The sequence below is a fragment of the Chaetodon auriga genome, chromosome 3 (assembly GCF_051107435.1).
Source record: "Chaetodon auriga isolate fChaAug3 chromosome 3, fChaAug3.hap1, whole genome shotgun sequence".
Taxonomy (NCBI): domain Eukaryota; kingdom Metazoa; phylum Chordata; class Actinopteri; order Chaetodontiformes; family Chaetodontidae; genus Chaetodon; species Chaetodon auriga.
In genome coordinates this window covers 3,047,000-3,065,730 of record NC_135076.1, presented here as the reverse complement: position 1 = coordinate 3,065,730, position 18,731 = coordinate 3,047,000, and the positions used below count along the sequence as shown (strand labels likewise).

The 18,731-nt window shown below is 41.5% G+C and overlaps 1 protein-coding gene across 5 annotated transcripts in view; it reads left to right on the top strand.

The window, feature by feature from the left end:
* The window catches only part of szt2 (SZT2 subunit of KICSTOR complex), a 115,480-nt gene that overhangs the window by 22,128 nt on the left and 74,621 nt on the right, over window positions 1-18,731 (top strand). For 4 of the 5 annotated variants that reach the window (XM_076723354.1, XM_076723346.1, XM_076723369.1 and 1 more), the window contains exons 21-40: window positions 679-792; window positions 1,001-1,204; window positions 1,418-1,515; window positions 2,562-2,700; window positions 4,393-4,710; window positions 4,879-5,086; window positions 7,057-7,104; window positions 8,270-8,397; window positions 9,149-9,416; window positions 10,723-10,894; window positions 11,052-11,144; window positions 11,437-11,515; window positions 12,134-12,424; window positions 12,547-12,682; window positions 13,730-13,846; window positions 13,969-14,038; window positions 14,255-14,440; window positions 14,763-14,993; window positions 15,802-16,057; window positions 17,348-17,422. In XM_076723354.1, coding sequence (XP_076579469.1) covers window positions 679-792; window positions 1,001-1,204; window positions 1,418-1,515; window positions 2,562-2,700; window positions 4,393-4,710; window positions 4,879-5,086; window positions 7,057-7,104; window positions 8,270-8,397; window positions 9,149-9,416; window positions 10,723-10,894; window positions 11,052-11,144; window positions 11,437-11,515; window positions 12,134-12,424; window positions 12,547-12,682; window positions 13,730-13,846; window positions 13,969-14,038; window positions 14,255-14,440; window positions 14,763-14,993; window positions 15,802-16,057; window positions 17,348-17,422 — 3,231 coding nt within the window. The remainder of the gene's footprint in view (window positions 1-678; window positions 793-1,000; window positions 1,205-1,417; window positions 1,516-2,561; window positions 2,701-4,392; window positions 4,711-4,878; window positions 5,087-7,056; window positions 7,105-8,269; window positions 8,398-9,148; window positions 9,417-10,722; window positions 10,895-11,051; window positions 11,145-11,436; window positions 11,516-12,133; window positions 12,425-12,546; window positions 12,683-13,729; window positions 13,847-13,968; window positions 14,039-14,254; window positions 14,441-14,762; window positions 14,994-15,801; window positions 16,058-17,347; window positions 17,423-18,731) is intronic. The other variant, XM_076723362.1, reaches the window with a different exon arrangement.

The following is an 18,731-nucleotide window of genomic DNA, read 5'->3' as shown; positions in this document are numbered from 1 at the left end:
ACGTGGTGCAAACTCCAGGATAAATTCAGCTTGATGCCGTTTCCACAGCACTAATTCCATCAGCACAACAACAGAGGCGTGTCACACTCACACTGCGTTCCTTCTTGCATTAGTAACACTGTTTTCAAAGACTAATTTTGTTTGCCATTCTTTAAGTGCTGTTAAACCACTGATGGTGAAAGTAGACACTTCCTGGATACAACACCCCTGTAATACAGTAAATACCACAATTCTCAAAATCCGGCATTTGATAATGAAGCCTCAAAGAATAAGCAGGTGCATGACAAATTAAACCTGGTCACTTACAAAGGGTAGCTGAAAAACATTGCTGTCAGCAGTCGTTTCTTGTACTGTTAGGGTTCACATGATGAATTCAGCATAATGTATATTTCCACAGCAGTGCTGCTGCGCTGAGCTTCTTTTCTGTGTCAGAAATACTGTTCACTAAATAATTCCAACAGCTTCTACTTTGTGTTTTTTTCTATCAGTGTTTCACACTACCAGTATTCTGGCCTTTGAGTTGTTTAGAGGTTGAAAAATGTTCTAAACAGTAGCTTAACAGCAATTGAAAGAAGACTAGGTTGAAGCCTACAATATGCCTGGGCCATGTATGGTCAGAGTGCTGTGTTGTGATGTGTCCTCTGCCGTTGCTGACTCAAATTGCCTCTGTGTGTGCAGGAGAAGCCCTGGCCTCTGAGGACAGCATTCACATGGTTCCTTTCCAGTTTGACCTCATTCAGTTACTGCCAAAATGCCAGCAGGTTGAGCTCTTCTTCCTCACATTCAGTACAGGTACAGTCCATCTACACCAACAGTGACAATGACATACATCCATCCATCAATAAATAAATACCTTTTCTGTAGTAATTTACAGTGAAGTAAAAAAAAACAAAGTGGCAGAGGCAAAGAAAACCAGGGAATACTTTAGCATTTCCTTTTTAAGAAACAGGAAGTCTTCCTTGTTGTCCCATGTGTGTGTTCTTCACCTTTTTGTCTGTAGCAGTGGAGAATGAGGAGCAGGTTCACAGCTCCCCCTGTCTGCCCAACGAGCTTCTGCTCAGCCTCTTCCACAGCAGCCTGGAGCTTGAGCTCAGTGACAGAGAAATCCCATTGGCTGACAGCGACCACATCACCTTCATGCACCATATCTTAGAGCGAGAACGAGATGGCCACGTTGCTCCTTTCTCCTTACCTGTTATTAAAGGTCAGTACATGTCTCTGCATCTCGTCTCTGCTGTTATTGTAGCCAATTTATGTGACTTTATGAAAGGTTAACTTCCACATTAACAGAAATACAGGCTTTCGGGTGATGTCATGTACTCTCCGTTGTCCAATTCTATCAGATACATGAAGGGCTTCCTGATGAGTTACTGTCTCTTCCAATCTATCACTATTTCTGCCTCTTATGTCTTGTCAGAGGAGTGTGTGAAACCTGCAGACAGACAGGACACCATGACATCATTCCACACCACTGGCAGCAGTAAAGAGGTGATGGGATCCACTAGCACTTTACAGGTAATCCCATGATAATAATGATAATAATAATAATAATAATAATAATAATAGTACAAATAATTTTTGCAGTCATACAGCTGATATTAACAGACTAAAGGAGGAACTAATGAAATATAAAGGGTTGTGGATAGCATATAACTCCTTCAGAGGGAGCATGTGTTATTAAACATGGACCTTCTGTCCTACCTTACACCTCCATGTTTGCATATTTACAGTGTTTCCTTTTGAAAGATAGGGATTTATTTAAAGATCTGAGGACAAAGCAGGTTTTGCAGTATGGGCAAAGAAGAAGGTGAAGGACCTTGTGGCCTTGAGTTGTCTGCCAGGTTTCTAATACTTTGTCAAAGGGGTCTGTTATGTGTGAAATGTGAATTTTGTGTAAGTTAGCTTGTGTGCGTCCTACACTGTGTGGTAAAAACAGGGTAAAAGGGTAAAAACATTGTTGCGGTGTCAAATTACTTGGAGTGTAATGCTGACACAACAAATTTAATGTAATGTACTTTACATGTCCACAGCACTGTTTCCATCAGTACAACAACAGAGGCATCATGTCACACTCACCACTCTGCTGCTCTCACTTCTGAAAATACTAGACTGATTCACAAAATTCTTTTAGTGAAACTCGACACAAAGTTGACCAGGAAAGGGGGTTTAATGTCCTATGAGCCACTGGAAGATTTTGGGAAACAGTAGTGTTGTTGTACTGATGGAATTACTGCTATGTAAAGGCACATAATGCTGAATTTATCAAGACAGCAGATGAACATGGAGGAAGTGTTGAGTTTGCATCAACAATCCATAAATTAAAACATGAGCAGATCAGAAAACATATTTATAAAACAAGGGAAATTAGAAATAAAGGCCTGTCTCTACTATATGCCTGTTTGAAATGTTTCTTTTGATCTCTCGGCTTCTACCTGCAAGATAAATAAATGGAAATCTGCCGTGGGAGCTGTGAGAGGAGCGACATGTAATGTAAATGTAATGTATTAATGAGTCCTTACAAGTACAGTAACAAACATGTGTTTCCTCTCTGTCCTTGGCAGAGTTTTAGTAATGCAGACCTTGTGGATGAAGAGCCCTTGCAGAGGGAGAGGAGCTGCTCTGCGCCACAGTGGAGGTGCTACGCTAAGTACATCAGCTCCCAGCAGATCCTCCTCACCTTCCTCCCTGCTTCCTTCACAGGTACACCTTGAATTATCAGGACCGTGCAGTACGACATATATGCTGCACGAGCTACAAAAAAATGGATCTGTCTGATGAATGAAATTACTGCCATAGCACCCGTGCAATACAGCTTTACAATGTGTGTGTGTGTGTCCGTGTGTGTGTGTGTGAAAGAGAGAGGGAGTCTGAAACAGTGCTCAAATGCTCGTCTGGACAAGGTTGTTTTTACTAACAAAAAAAAACAAAACCTTAATTGATAGCACATTGCTGTTGCACTGGTAGTTGTAGCCTGTTGTGAGCTTAAAAATAATTTCCCCACCTTCATAGAGTTCATACATCAAACACCACTTCTCACAATTCCTAAGGAGGAGGCACCATATTCATGCAGGGCTAATGCATGCACTAAGTCTATCAACTGAATTTTCAAGGGATTTCCAAGCAGTTTGTTTTGTAGCCTACACATGTAGCCTATTTATGATACAGGATACTTGGTTAAAAATGTGGGTTTATTCTGTTTGTTCTATAATATAATATTTAGATGAATTTAGATGAATGATTTATGTAATTAGTTTCCAAAGATATTTTTTTCTTCATGTAATCTGGCTGCCATGATATAAACTTCTTGAAATAAATGAAGACTTAATTAAATTAAACTTAATTTAAGACTTAGTAAGAGACGTAATTACAAGGATATACATGGATTACAAGGATTCTTAAGGATTAGGTACATGTCTGGCAGTCTTCACTGTTGTGTTTTTAATTTCAAATGTTGCTGATTTCCATGTCACACATTATGTACAAAAAATATATATATCCGGTGTCCCTTCAGGGATGTGCAGAGTTGCAGTGCAACAGTTACATTCTGATAAATGAATGTTTTGTGCAAATGAAAATAAATTAGTTAGGGCTTCATGTACATGTTCAAGAGAGATGACCAATACAAATGTAGCTCTAGCTAAACGGATGATGATGGACAGATACCATTTTCAGCATCTTACTGATATATAACTTCAATAACTTCATTTCTTTTTTTTTTCTTCACCTGACATACGTTAGCTTAACTCAGCATCAAGACAGTTACTTTATGTTAGCTCAGGATAAGGATAATTATTGTCATAAGAAACAAATGAAAGACTGCGAAATGAAAATTAGAATGAGATGGAAAATGTCTCAACATGATGCAAAGTGGAAAAAAGATTTCTGTTGGCTGACTGTTGACGAGGAACAGCAGCTGTCATTCTGTTGCTGGTAAAGGAGACGACCCTTAAGTGATGAGTCCTTTTATTAAGTGACTCACAGACACTTGTTGTGGCCATTGACTTGAATCTGTTGCTTTCTGTAGAAAGTTGTTTGTGTAAATCAATAATAAGAGAACAAAAATGCTTTACAGATTTGTACTGTATCATCAATATCAATTCAATATAAATGATATTGTCTGTATAATGACATAAATTTACTAAGGTTCGTACTGCTCATTTGAAGCATAATATATGGATGTTTTGTCAAGCAGGAGCTGTTATGTCCCTGCAATTTCCCATTATGGGCAAATAGAGGAAATGGAAATATGCCTGTTTAAATGATGAACTGCACTACTTGTGGTTGTTTTTAGAGATGATAACAGACGTCTTACACTGCCTGTGCTGAATAACTTTCAGCCTCTGTATGTGCTATGCGAAGGGTTTCAACAACATTGTGCTGTTTATCCTGCAGATGTTCTGATGTTGATGGCTTCAGGGCTCGAGACAGAGCCTCAAAGTAACGTCAGCACTCAGGAGGAAGACACTCTGACTCCCAGCAACAAATCTCAGGCTGACTCCTTGTCTGGCTCTACCAGTGGCCTGGAGAGGTCTGAGTCTGGCCTCAGTCTTGCCAGTAAACTGCGAAGGAGCTCCAGCAGCGGACACTTCACCGCCAGGTCTCCTGTGCTCTCACCACAGTCCGAGGGCCAGACTGGGCCAACTGACTACCTGATCATGGACCAGGAAAGCTGGGACAGCAGAGTGTCTGAGACAGAGACCACAGGCTCAGGTCCGTCTAATACTCTTGTAGGCTTGTCATCAAAACCAAATTAGTGTAGTCCAGTTAAAAATGGGTTAAGTAATGCCACACACTTGTTACCTGTTACTGCAGGTGTATTACAGACAACAGGTAGGGCTGAACGATTTGGGCAAAATATCTACTTTTCTACCTTTCCAGACCTGGGAGAAAAAGAGGGAGTCCAGTTCTCTGAACCACAGAAGGCAGATTTCCACATCAGCTTCAGCAGGCAGGTTTCTCAGCAGAGTACCAGTGACGGCAGCCAATTAAAGTGTCCAGTCTATGTGTACAACTGCTCCCTGGAGCACCTGAAGGAGCATCTGGTACACCGCAACTCCAGCCGCCAACCCAGGGACATCTTCTTCAGGTACTGTGCTCACTTGCAGGAGTAAAGAAAATACTGCAAATCCAAAGACTGAAAGAAAGAAAACTGGAACCCATGTGAAAAAGGAATTACAGTGGTAATCAGGATTGTAAAGTTTTCTGTTTATCCACCTGCTAGACATCACATCTTTCAAAAATCTTACAAAGTCATACTCTGATCTTTGATCTTGGCTGCGAGGATTTGCCATTATTAACTATTAACTTACTATGTCATCAATATGAATTATTAAGATAGATGAAGGTACTTCCAGTTTATTACAAATTTGGTCTTATTTTTTCAGTTTAGGCTATCATCCTTATTAATAATAATGGTACTTTACTCACCAAGGTCATTTCTGAGATCTGAGACCACAGTGACATCTCTAAAAAGTAGTCAGCCAGCTCATGTGGAGTAGATAATATGTAGAATATTTACAGCGTTGATATTTGACATCTTTTTCCCTCTTGACAATCATGTCATTTGAAATGCTGTTTGAATGGCAGCGGCGGTTGCAGCAGGTGACAGCATAGCTTTGAGAGAACGGTGTTGCAGCAAAAGAATGATCAGAGCACTTACAGCATGACTACACCGCTATGATGAGCACTTGCTTTCTTTGGACTGGGGTGCCACATGGACCTGTGCTTGGCCCCCTTCTCTTCTCAACAGATTCCACCTCCCACCATCACTATACCAATGATGCTGAGCTCTAGCTGTTGTTCCCGCCAGGCATCCCAGCCTTCCCTCAATGACATGTCAAAGTGATGATGATAGAAAGCTGCTTTCAAGTCAGTCTCTCTCTAACACTGAACTCTTGAAATCGTGTTGATACCAGCCAGTTCTGATCAGCACAACGTTAGTATCCAACTCAGCTCCACCTCAATCTCTGCAGCAAATTCTGCAAAATATTTAGGCTTTGTAAGTGATGACCAACTGACTTTTGAGTATATTGCGTCTGTCACTCGGCCTTTGTAACATCATAACATCAGAAACAACAGGTCCCACCTGACTGAGTATGTGGCTCAGCTCCTTGTCCAAGCACTGGTCATCTCTCACCTTCACTATAGTCATGTCAGCACTTCTGCTCTGGTCACTAGCAAGACACCCACCTGCATGGAATCACCACAGGTGTAAAATGACTAACAACTTGTCCTGCCATCACTGTGAGGCAGGAACTCTCAGTCCAAACTCCTGTGTGCTTCCTCTGCAGTGGAACGACTGACTCCATTCACTCCATTCTCTCTCTCTCTCTCTCTCTCTCTCTCTCTCTCTCTCTCTCTCTGTCTCTCTCTCTCTCTCTCTCTGTCTCTCTCTCTCTCTCTCTCTCCCTTTATCTGTCTCTGCCTCTCTGAAGGAACTTACTTCATACACCAGCAGGCGTAACATGGAACTGACTTGTTTGATGTACTGTGGCTTTGGCTTGTACCTCATTCAAAAGTTGCTTAGCATGAAAGTGTCTGCTCAATGAATAAATGTAGATGTCATGTCAGTGAGACAAGCTGCTGGATGGAGCCAGAGGTATTTTTAGGTAAGTTTAGTACTAAATGCATCTTCGGAATTGTTTCCACTGATTTGTGCTTGTGACTCTTTGTCAATGAACCAGATCAAACCCTCTTTTGTAATGATGTTTCAACCATCCATGCTTCAGAAGTGCTGGTCAACTATCATTGTTGTTAGCTGACAGTGGACTGACAGTGCTTTAGACAATCTGGATAAACCTTTGCTTTGTTTACATCCTGTCTGATGTGCAACTACTTTATGATCCCAGTTTTCAGCAATTACTTTGGTGAGTATAAAGTTACTGTAAATGATGGACAAAGCGACACAGAGAAGAGGCAAGTCGTAATAAACATGCATTGTCCTTCAATGGAAGTACTCCCCCATCATTGTTTGACCCACTCACCCATGAATTTTGTCAGAAGTTGCAGTCCGTTGTTAACATGTGTGTCTTTGATTGTCTTCACGCGTGAGAATAGAGCTCAAGATGCTGAGTCCTGGGACATGAATCAGCAGATGAAGTTCAGGTAGCACTGCTTGATTCTCTTTCTCTGCTCTCCTTCCCTCTCTGCTGAGGGGCTGCTCAGCTTTCATTGGACCCCTCTGAGAAGTTAGGATGAGCTTGTTTTCTGGAGAGTGGGAAAGTGCTGCTTTTTTTCATACTGCAGACTCCAAAGCCATTTCCCCTTCCCAGGTCTGTCTGTGCTTCTTCTTCAGGCTTGTGTTGCTCTATGCACACAGTAGGTGCAGTGCTGCCACATGACGCATTTACAGTTTTTCAAAACAATTCCGCTGACTTTTATATTGTTTAATTTGATCAAATTAGTACAAATGTACTTTTTGTTGAAGAGAACCTTTCATAAAGTAAAGTCATCAGGAGGTGAAAAGGTAAATGTTAAAACTGGAGACAAATTCTGGCTTCTGGCTTAATTGTGAGGTGGAATATGATGTTCTGACACCACACAGGTTCATAGTATATGGAATTACAAAAAGTAGCATTTTATATCTAATACTGATATTTTGAAATCATAATTCATGTTTTATTTATCTTTTAAATACAGAGCAAATGGAGAGAAATATTTGACAAATTATAACAATGCATCCTTTAAATACAAACTCAATTTAGCAAATTATTATTTGTTACTTTATTAATTATGGCTCACTTCAGACTCGACACATTGGCACATGCTGTTCGTGTTGAAGAGGTTCATGCAGAATGTTATGAACTGAAAGTGATTTAGCTCCATAAATACAGAGTGTTTAGTACTAAAAGCCAAGACCACACCATGGACAGAACACTTTAACACAAATGTACCATCTTTGGTGGTAGAGGTCTTCTTTCCACCTGTTTGTCCCTCCCTCTTGTCCTGGTAAGGGATTTTTTTTTTAATACAATGCTTCAAACACACTGTGGAGGTTCAGCTGTCTCTCACAGGCTTGTTGGCTTCTTTGACTTTGCTTACTGTTGGGCTCAAGCTGTCTAAATGCTTATGCAAAATCATATTGAATGAAACTGTCTGTATTTTTAACTTTCATTGTATTTTTTAACCCTTACAATATATGAGGATGTTCATGTGGATAAGAATAAATCTTTTGGGACATATTAAATGACATTGTAGTCCATGTGGGTCCTTCTTTAGTCTTTCTCACTGAGCTTGTTTATTTCGTGTCTCTGTGTGTGTCCTCTGGCAGATCACTGTCTCACGACCGCAGCAGTCCGTCCCCCTGGACCGACCTCCTGGCTCAACCTCACAAACACAAGGATCTTGCCAACTACTGCAGTTTGCTGCAAGAGCATTACCACCAGAGCTACGTTAAAGGTGACCTCCCACCACCAACAAACGCTCAGATGAACATTATGTTTATTTAAAATCAATTCAAACTGTTAAGCTGTCATCATCATTCTGTACTGTCAAGTATTGACACCTTTACTCCTATATTAAACCCCAAAAGTAGAAAATTGGTTGTCTTCAGGACATGATGAGATATGATAGCTCAGAGGATATGCTGTTTGTACACTTCCTTATAGCACTGGACAGACTGGAAATAGTATGTAGGTACGAGTCAGATGCTGAGACTGAGGCTAAGCTTCTTACATTCTGTTCTTCCTGTATTAAAGATTTGGATGTCTGTCTGTCCAGGGTTGCATGTTCTGCTTGTTGCCACATTTATGTCAGCATGCAACAATAATTTGATGTATATGGTCATTTCTGGTAAATAACTACCAGCTGCTTGACTGAGTAACATTAAAAGTTTGTTTGTGCCACATTTGGCACAAAAAAGATGCAATAAAATGCAAAAAGCCTAAACCTAAAAAACATTAATTATTCTTAGGAGAGAGAGCAGAAAAAACACATTTAGAGAATAAGATTATATAATTTTGTACTTTTCTTATTGTCTACAGAACCTGCACTGCTGCAATGCTACAAAAATTTAACATTTCTATTTTAATGACAAAGCTGTTGGAGAAGCATGTACTTTTGAAATACAAATGAAAGTCAGAGGCTGTGTGACTTAACAACACATGTCTAACACAGCATGACTCGTGTATTTGCTCACTGTGTTCCTCAGGTGTGTACCGCAGCTTGCAGCAGTCGTACAGCATCAGCTCCCAGGATGTCCTGATGGCCATGGACTACTGTGAAGAATCCCTGCAGGAGATTGATGTCACCTCCTTTCTACACACCCTCTGTGGACACATCAGGGTCTTCAGGGAGCATGGGGAGGCCCCAGGATGGGGACGGAGTCTAAAACCTCCAAGGACCCCAGCCACCTTTATCATTGGAGAGGTTGAGGAGGACAGAGCAGATGATAGGGCAGCCATTGCCTCCTCATCCAGGTATGCATATGAACACACACACACACACACACACACACCCATCTATATATAATGCATATATAAAATATATAAAATACATACGTTCAAACTTAGCCAACATTTGCAACTTCGTAGTTTATCACACAGACCTAAAATATGGAAGTGTATACAGTGGCATATTTAGCATGGATAACAACATATACTATGCAGGGTGTGACAAATGACCAGAGAGACAAAAAACAACATGAGAGCTTATATACCTGCTTATATTCCAGTCACACTTAGATGCAGTTCCCTTTCATTTTATTAGTGACACTGTGTAAATGAGGACTTTGATATTAAGCCCTTCTTGTGGGAGTATCCTTTAATTATGGCCTCAATTTCAGACCTCAGAAGAGCAATGCATGCAAAGCAGCCCAAGAATCTCACAGAACTAGAAGCCTTTTGCAAGGGAGAATGGGCAAAAATCCCCAAACAATAAGTGAAAGACTGCAAAAAGCCTTTATAAACTGTGATACTTGCCAAATGAGTACAGACCATGCAGGGTGCCCAAACCTTTGCTTTGCAGGGTGCCCTTTTCCTTTTTTTGTAATTTTGAAACTTGAAAAGATGGAAATAAAAAAGTAATCTTACTTAAAATATTCAAGAAATACATCATCTTTACGCTTTTTGGAAATCAGGCCATCTTTCACTTGCCCATACTCTTCCATGCTACCGTTTATCCCCCATTTACTTCCTGTGGGTGTTTGCCTGAGGAAGACCTATTGTTGGTTGACAGATCTCTGAGAAAGTTAATGGGAGCTATGATTCCAGAGTGCAGGTACTCCTTTCATGGCAATTTAATGGATATTTTTACGGTATCTCTACTTGCTCTAACTGATTTAGACTTGCTAGGGATTAACGGATGATTGATTGATCTTCATTCACAGTCACATCAGTGAGGTCTGGGCACTTCATGTAATTTGCTGAAAATCTAATGATTTAAACTGTTCACCAAATAATGCTATCTAAATTTTGAAAGATCAATATACTTGACATGTTCAAGTAGCTGTGAGAGTCATCAAAGGTCTGCATGATGTAAATGTCATCATCTGCTCATGTCTGTGAGGGTCCACATGGGCATCCATAGACATGAACACGTTGGTGTGACTGTACCTTGGTGGTTGACAGTTATTGTTTTCTGATAAATTGAGATCAGTGATGCGAGGAATTCTTAAAATATGTTAGCCAATGCTTTGGATTTACTGAGGGCAGCAATCGCTTGACATTTCAGCCAGTTTCCAATGAGCTTACACAATTATTAATGGTGTGATATTTCTGGGACTAGTATTGACATGGAGGATGCCAGTGAAGCTGAATCTAGAGGCAAGTCCTCTGTTCCTACATCTCCACTGATCCTGGATGAGTCCAAGACAACCAAGATCCCAGAGTTCCCTCTGACTCTGCTTCAGACACAGCCCAAGTGTGAAGTGCATCCAGATCTGCACAGAATAATACAGGTACTGTCTGAAGTCTTACAGGTCAAAATGATTCATCTGCTGCTCTTAATTTCACTTATTTTAAAGTAGATCTTGTTTTTCCTCTAAGTAATGAGTAAGTACATGAACTAAAAAGCTAACAAGGTGAAACTGAGACTGAGATTGAATCATTTGACAGGATAAATTCATGGAGATCGTGTCTCAGTACTTCAAAACTGTGCCTTCCAATCCACACTACTTCTACTACTGCCCATCGTCTTCCAAGAAAGAGGTGAGTTGACAAAGTTTGCATTTCCTGTTCTTGTCTTGTGTGCAGACTGACTGTGCTTTCCTTTCATACCTCATTATTATTCATGATAAAAATATCAGATATTATGTCGGCAAAGGAAATGTTCTGGAGTAACATTGGCTGGGGAATAAAGAAATTGTATTTCTTTAACCAAAGAAAAATCTAATGTAGAGATAATCGAGGAATGCCCGAGGGTGATCTGTGCATGTGAAAAGCAATCAAAACTGTATGTGTGAGCGAAACGGTCAGACTGCGCTGTGGTTTGTCTCCTCAGGAGGACTCGGAGGACGGTGAGATAGGGAGGAGACCCAGTGAGGAGCTTGTGTCAGAGGCTGAGCCAGCTACTGAGGACGGTGAGGGTTATTTAATAATTTAGCAGGTACTTTCGTTGTAGTTCGGGACACAACCGTTAATTACATTGCTTATTCTGACAATGCATTCACACAGTTGAAATGTTGCTTCACAGAGCAAACCTAAAAACAGAATGTTAGATATAGAAGACCTGGTCTGAGTTTCAAGTTGCGTTATACATCTATTTCTAATGGGTGAAGCCTTGGCCTGGAGGAGAGGTCATCAGGTGGTCCCCAACCTTCTCTGGGTGTTTCGACCCTTATCCGCAACACCCTCCAGTTAGCGGGTCCGCAGTGACTGGCCAGGTCACTGCCCCTCTCCTCCAGGCTTCCAGCTTGTGTCCTCTCTCTTATGCCACAGCCAACAGGAGGCTCTTTCTGTTGCTTCTCCCAGCCTACGAACAGCTGCTTTTCTCAGGTGGCCTCTCAGCCCAAACTTTGTGAACAGATTCCACACCGACTGCGCTGGGAATCCTCGATTCCCAACAACACTGTACACAGCAGAACACCTCCCAAATCCCACCAGTCTGTTGGTGCTCAGAGCAGTTTACGTGATGACCCTTTGAGTTGAGAGACACTAAACTGTGATATGATAATGACCAGTTGACTTTTTGTGTGCAGAGAACATGTTGGGCTGCTGCATCTTGACGGAGAGCGACACAGATCTGGTTGTGGAGTACGAGGAGCATCCAGGCGTCAGCTCCCACCCAGAGGCTGAAGACCAGTCACTGTCAGACTCCAACACTGTCAACCAGGACCAGGACTCCTTCAGCATTCTGGATGGAGAATCCCTGCTGGAGCCTGAGGGGCCACGGCTGGACTTGCCACCACTGTTTGTTCATGTCACTTGTTCGGTCAATATGAAAAGCTGCCACGGCTCCATGCCCATACAAACACTGCCTACCTGCCTTGGTGAGTGCAGCCTTGATTATCTCTTCACAATGAGGACATGAGAAGTCTGGTTAAATCTCCAGGTTCCTCCCACACAGACTATTGCTTTTGTCGCAGTGCTTATTTCAGTTTTGTGATTTCAGGTGAGATTATTTCCTGCTTGGAGAACGCTGAGGCCTTACAGTCTGTGGATTTGAATGAGCTCTCAGTCACATTAGATATTTTTGTCCTGACACTACCTCTGGAGATTGAAGTCATGGGTGATTTCCATCATAACAGGTGAGCACAAAGCCACAGTTCAGTGGAGAATTAGTTTTGTCTGGACACAATATGTGTGATTGTAAACTGATCCAATTGCAGTATTAAAGCTATCTGAGGATCTGTGGTTTGTTAAACAAACAAGTTCTGTTTGCACACCAAAATGCATATCTTGTGTATTGTGTATAACTGAGGCCAGGCAAACATATCGAATGTGTTTCCTTTCTCACATTGGCAAAACTTATTTGGTTTCCTTCCATGTTCAAACTGGCTTGCAGTCTTCTTCTTTCTTGTTAGCCTATTGCTTTGTGCTTTGGCATGTAACAGCCACCAACTCTCAGTGATGGGGAATAACATGAAATAGAGCTAAAATGATTAATCGATCAGTCTATTGACTGAATATTAATTGGCAACTAACTAACTAACTGTTTCAGCCGTTTTTCAATTGAAATAAAAACTGAATTTCAGTAAAGTGAATATCTTTGGGTGTTGGACTGGCAAACAGTTTGAAGATTTCATGTTGAGCTCTCAGACATTGCAGTGTGCTTTTTTTCACTATTTTTCAAGTTCATTGACTAAATGATTCATTGATTAATCAGATTAGTCAGTAATGAAAGGGACTGTTAGTTGCAGCCCAAACATCATTGGCAGGATCTGTGTGTTGTGCATGAGATACAAACAAAACTGGGACCTGCTCATGCTGCTAGTGGTCAAGAACTCCACAGGATACCTTTAAATTTATCTTAGCTTAAAGTCAGTGTGTGTGGGAGTAGATTTTGTTTTACTTTGGCACCATCTAGTGGTAGTATTAACAAAAAAACATGCCATCAGAATGATTTAGAAGCTGTAATCACAGGGAAATCCTACACATAGTACCTTTATAAAAGGCTGAAGACATATCTAAAACAGGAGTTGTCCTAGTTGTCAGTGAGCTGTGCACTCCATGGGCCTAAATGTCTTCTCATGTGTTATGATGATAGTTTGAATTGAAGTGTACGTATGATCCTTTGAGTGGTTGTGAAAGATGAAACCATGGTGTGGCACATCACATCTCCTCTTTCTGTGCAGGTACACCTCAGAGAGCAGTGTGTCCTTGAATCGTTCACCAGGACAGCCCTCCTCCTACCGCTCTGATGAGGAGCTGATGGCAGTGTTGGACAGCCTGAGGGGAGCCGGTGTTGATGGGTGAGTTGGTTCACCACATAGGCTTGTTCTTCATGACAGTATCGAGCTGGGTTTTCTGTGACTGCCTCTGATTCTGTCAGTCAACACAGGTTTCTGTTTTTCTGCTATCTGTCTTCTATCAGGGTCTCAGGTGATCCTTTATCCAAACTCCCAGTTCCTCACAAGTTAGCAATACTGGCTACAATGGATGAGGTGAGTCTTATTCTTCTTATTGTCCGGTTTTCTGTTCCAACTCCTGAACGCTGACGTTGTAAATAAGTCTTTTAGTAAGACTGAATATTGAACAAGTCTTTTATTCTTATTAATATTGGAAGGGGTTGTTCATTCTTTACTTGACCAAATTTTGCTCTTCCTGTACACTCAGATCAGTGATGAGCTTTTCTTGGTTTGGCCCTCTCTCTGTTTCAGATCCGGTGGCTGCTGGAGGACGAGATCGTTTCTGCTCTGCGTCACTCTCGGGTCATCAGCTCGACCACGCTGCACAAAGTAGCAGAACATGTTTTGCGCTCGAGCGGTCGACCTCACTGTCACTGTGAAGATGTCCCGCTGCAGTTTGTCTTCGGGCCTGAGCAGTCTCTCGAGAAATTCAAAGAGGCAAGGACACGTGCGCGCGCTCACTCACACACACACACACACACACACACACACACACACACACAATTTAACAGAAATACTGTTCCAACTTTATTGGTTTTCCATTCAGTGATAAGCTTATTTCAATACTTCCTGCACAGATGTTTCACATTAAAAGCATCTGCATTTATCTGCATTTTTAAGTTTTCTTCATTTTTCTTCTTTTCTTGGTACAGTGAGTGAATCCTCAGTACTTGTCCATAGCAGAGCATAATACTATCAGTGCTTTAACACATTGTTAGTATGATTATGAGATCTGACTGGATGATGACTGATCCCACAGGAGTTTCGCAGGATGTCGTTCTCTGGCTATGTGCTGAATGGAGAACAGGACAGCTTCTACTACATGTCCCTAAGCAGACTGCACCCCCAGAGGATCCATGCCACCAAGAGGCTGTCTGAGAGCACCGCAGACCCCCGGCAAACCACCACCACCTGCAGTGCTGGAGCACAGGTGGAGGGGGTGCTGCTGGAGAGTGAAGCAGGGGCTGAGGCAACAGAGGCAGACAGCGAGGTCAGATATGTCATCTCACCGGATGTGCAGAGTGACAGGACCAACACACTTGATGTCCACTTTTGTAAAATCATTCTTAGTATTTAATTTTATTTTTAGTAAGGTATCGAGTGATACTCCATGGTCCAACTAGCTCAGACATGCTGGGTCAAATGTAACACCTTCTGAAAATAAGAGTGGAGTTCCATGAAGCTATCTGACATCAGTACAGGGTCAGCCTCGGGAAAATCATTAGCAAAGGTGGTTTCACACAATCTTGACCTGATTCTGACTCACTGAGCCCTTTTCCTCTACTTTTCTATTTTTTACAGTGCAGTGCAACGCTGCCACCATTTCTGATCGATGTGTAAGCAGTGCTTGCAAATTAGCTTTTGTGGAAATGGGCTCCTGATTAATAATACAGCAAATAAAACATATGATGGGATGGATAATCAACCTGTCGCCTCTGAGCTAAATCAGACTCTGAGCAGCTCACCTTGTGATCAGTTTAGTTGCTAAATGACATTTCAAACAGCTGCCTCAGTCAGAACATCTGCAATCTTTACTGTGTTATATAGTGTTTCTGCCTTTCACTGATGTTTGATTTTACTTATCTTCAAAGTGGAATACTTTTTGTTCCTGGGGCTAATCCTTATTGTCGATGTGGTGACCCTTAATGAAGGAAATTGAGTTAAAGAGTAATATCCTCTTTCATGTTGCCACAGGAATGCTTCAGCGTGGTCAAAACACAGTTATTCATTGACCTTATATTCAAGCTCGTCATGATTCTGAAAATGACACTTATTTTTATTTGAACTCTGTCCAACAGCAGAGTGAAGACAAGAAGTCTGTCAGCGTTGCTGGTGACGCCCCCAGTGACACAACTGCAGATGACAGTGAGCCAATCAGAGCCTTGAAGCCTGAGGCACAGGACACTGTCTCTCAGAGTTCATTTAGCATAGGAGGGGACAGAGGTCAGCCCAGTACCCCCCAGTTCCAGCCTGAACGCTGCACAGAGCCCACCTCACCTCCCAAGACACCATCCAGTGTCAGCCTGGCTGAGTCCATGCAGTCAGCCTCTCACAGTGAGTCGACCAGACAGGCTGCAAAAACCCACATCTGCAGTGTCTGACTGAGGGATTTTATTGCATGTGTTATCAATCCAACTGATTATGATGCCTGTGTAACTGTAAGTGTTACACTTTATTTTCTGCTACAAGTCTATAAGTGTGTTTTAATATCTTATATCATCTGTTCAAGATCTGTCGAAACTTTATGTAAGGCTGAAATGATTAGGCACTTAATCACATAGTAAATAATTAATTGACTTATTTAAGGTTTAACGTCATTTATCGAGCCAAAATATCAAACTGTCTCTGATTCCAATTGCCTGCTTTTCGCTTTTTCTCACGTTTTTGGCTGTTGGTCAGACAAATCAGGCTATTTAAAGATGTCATCAGGGGACATTTCACTGTGTTCTCAAACTAATAGAAATATTAATAGAAAAGGAATAGGATCGTTTGGTGCAGCCCTTCTTTTGTAGCTCACTGGACTTGTGTTATAATGGATGATAAAGCATGTGATATTCATTTTACAGATAGATTCAGGAACCCCAAGTGTGCAGTAGTTCCCAACTAATCTCTTCAGTGCTCATGTTGTTTTTGTATTATTGGAGCCTGTCTTTGTATATTGGAGCTCGGTTATCAGACGTTCACATGATTCATTGTGTCAGGAGTTTGCAGTGTTCCTCTACTGTGTTTTCACTAATTTCTGCCAAAGCATGGGATGGAAATCTTTCTGGCCAGTATTAGAGAGGATGGGCAATCAATCTTAAAATAACCAAAACCGACTCTCTAACTGACTTCATTTCCGTCACTTTGATTGAAAGCTTGAAAGCACAACAGCCAATCTGCCCCAAACTGTTGGCCAAAATATATGAGTCAGAGTATGCTGTGTGGGTTCATTCAAGTCAAGCCAGCAATGTTCCACCTGAGGTCACTTTTAAGTGATGTCATTAATCATGAGTGTCCAGTCACACACAGACAGAACACTTCAAATATTGATAAAAAAGAGCTTGTACACAAAAACGATGTCGACAGGAGAAGGACTCTGAGGGTCTGTGCGATCTGGTAGAGCTCATCTCTGATGTGGGACGTGGTCACACACGCCTACACACATACGAATAACATCACCCGCTGAGGCGAAATTCCTATCAAAGTTCACCAAAGTTGAACTCCACGCAAAGTGAAGATGCAAATTTGCTCACCTGCTTCTTCAATTTTGCATGGTGTAACTGTACCCTGAGGCTTTGATTTGTGACTGTGATCCTGCTGACGCTGAATTTAGTGACAGAAATGTCAAATTTCTTTCCTCAGGTTGTGGCAAACTCAGGCCGAGTCGAGTCCAGAGTGTCGTCTCCAGCCAGGGCAGCCTGGACTCAGACATGCAGGGTAAGTACAGCACACAGTCGAGTGATGGTTGACCAGCATGAGCAGTGTTAGAGAGGTCTGAAGAAGGTATAGAGATTATGAAAATATCTCATCTGCTTATTAGTTTTAATTTCTTTGCTTCTGTCATATTTTGTACTCACCGTGGGCTCATTTTCACTGCAGTATGTAAGTCTTGTACCTCCATGGAGACAGCACAGTCATGGTTAGAGGAAGAGACAGCTCAGAGAGGAAGAATGTGATAGTATTTCTTTATTTTCCAAAATCAGAATGAAAGGAATCTATATGTACAACAGTTTTGAAAGTCGTACCAACATCAGAAAAAGAATTTGGGAGCTCCACATGCTGTACATGCTGAAATAATATTTACATTTTTCCAACCTGTCATTTGACTGCAGGTCTCAGTATAGCCATTCAAGGCTTCACAGGAGCACAGAATGGAATGTTTTTTATAGGGTCTATTGAGAGCACACAGTTTGTTGTTTACATTTTATATGACACCTGTGGAATCGAGCGATCTTGATGAAACATCACTATTTCAAGGTTTGGTTCGTTTTCCTGGCGGAAGCGTTCGTAGCACGTGATGCGCTCAAGGACTGTTGGAAATCTGAAAATCTGACTTTTTTAAGAAAACTTCCTTTTCAAACCCAATAGCAGGCTGTGGGCTTCATTAAACAAATGCAGATGTACAGAATGAAAGGTACCTGTTCTGTGCAACTACCTGTTCTGTCCCCACAATAAGAGGAAGAACATCTAAGGAGCTGGCTGTCATGTCATCAAGCTTAAAGAGTGTATCAGCTGTTCCTTATTGCCGTGAAGAAACACCTCTCATGATTGCAGTTGGTCCAGCTGTAAATTTCAATAGTTGGTATACTGTTGTACAAAACTTTTTTTGTAATATGAACTCAGCAGATTGACTGGAACTTGGCATGGTGCAGCTAATAATTAGTCAGTCTTGCTCTGATAAACACCTCCATCTTGTGGACAGTTGACATCATTACATTGTATGCGAGATGGATTGTTGTGATTTTTAACACTGATTGACATGATTTTACTTTTCTATGCTCTGTGATTGATTTTGAGGGGCACTTCCTGTTCCTCACCCTGGGCTCTCCTCTAAAGCACCTCACTTTTCTGATCTCTGCAGTCACACTGAAGTTGGATTTCATCTATTTGTAATCCTCATGTTTAACTGCCTGTAGTGATTTAGAAAGGGAAAGTGAAACTGATGCAAAATGAAATAGCAGCCAATGTTTTGTGATTTGAAGCTTGATGATACAGAAGTACATGATCATAAGAGTGTAATGTAAGA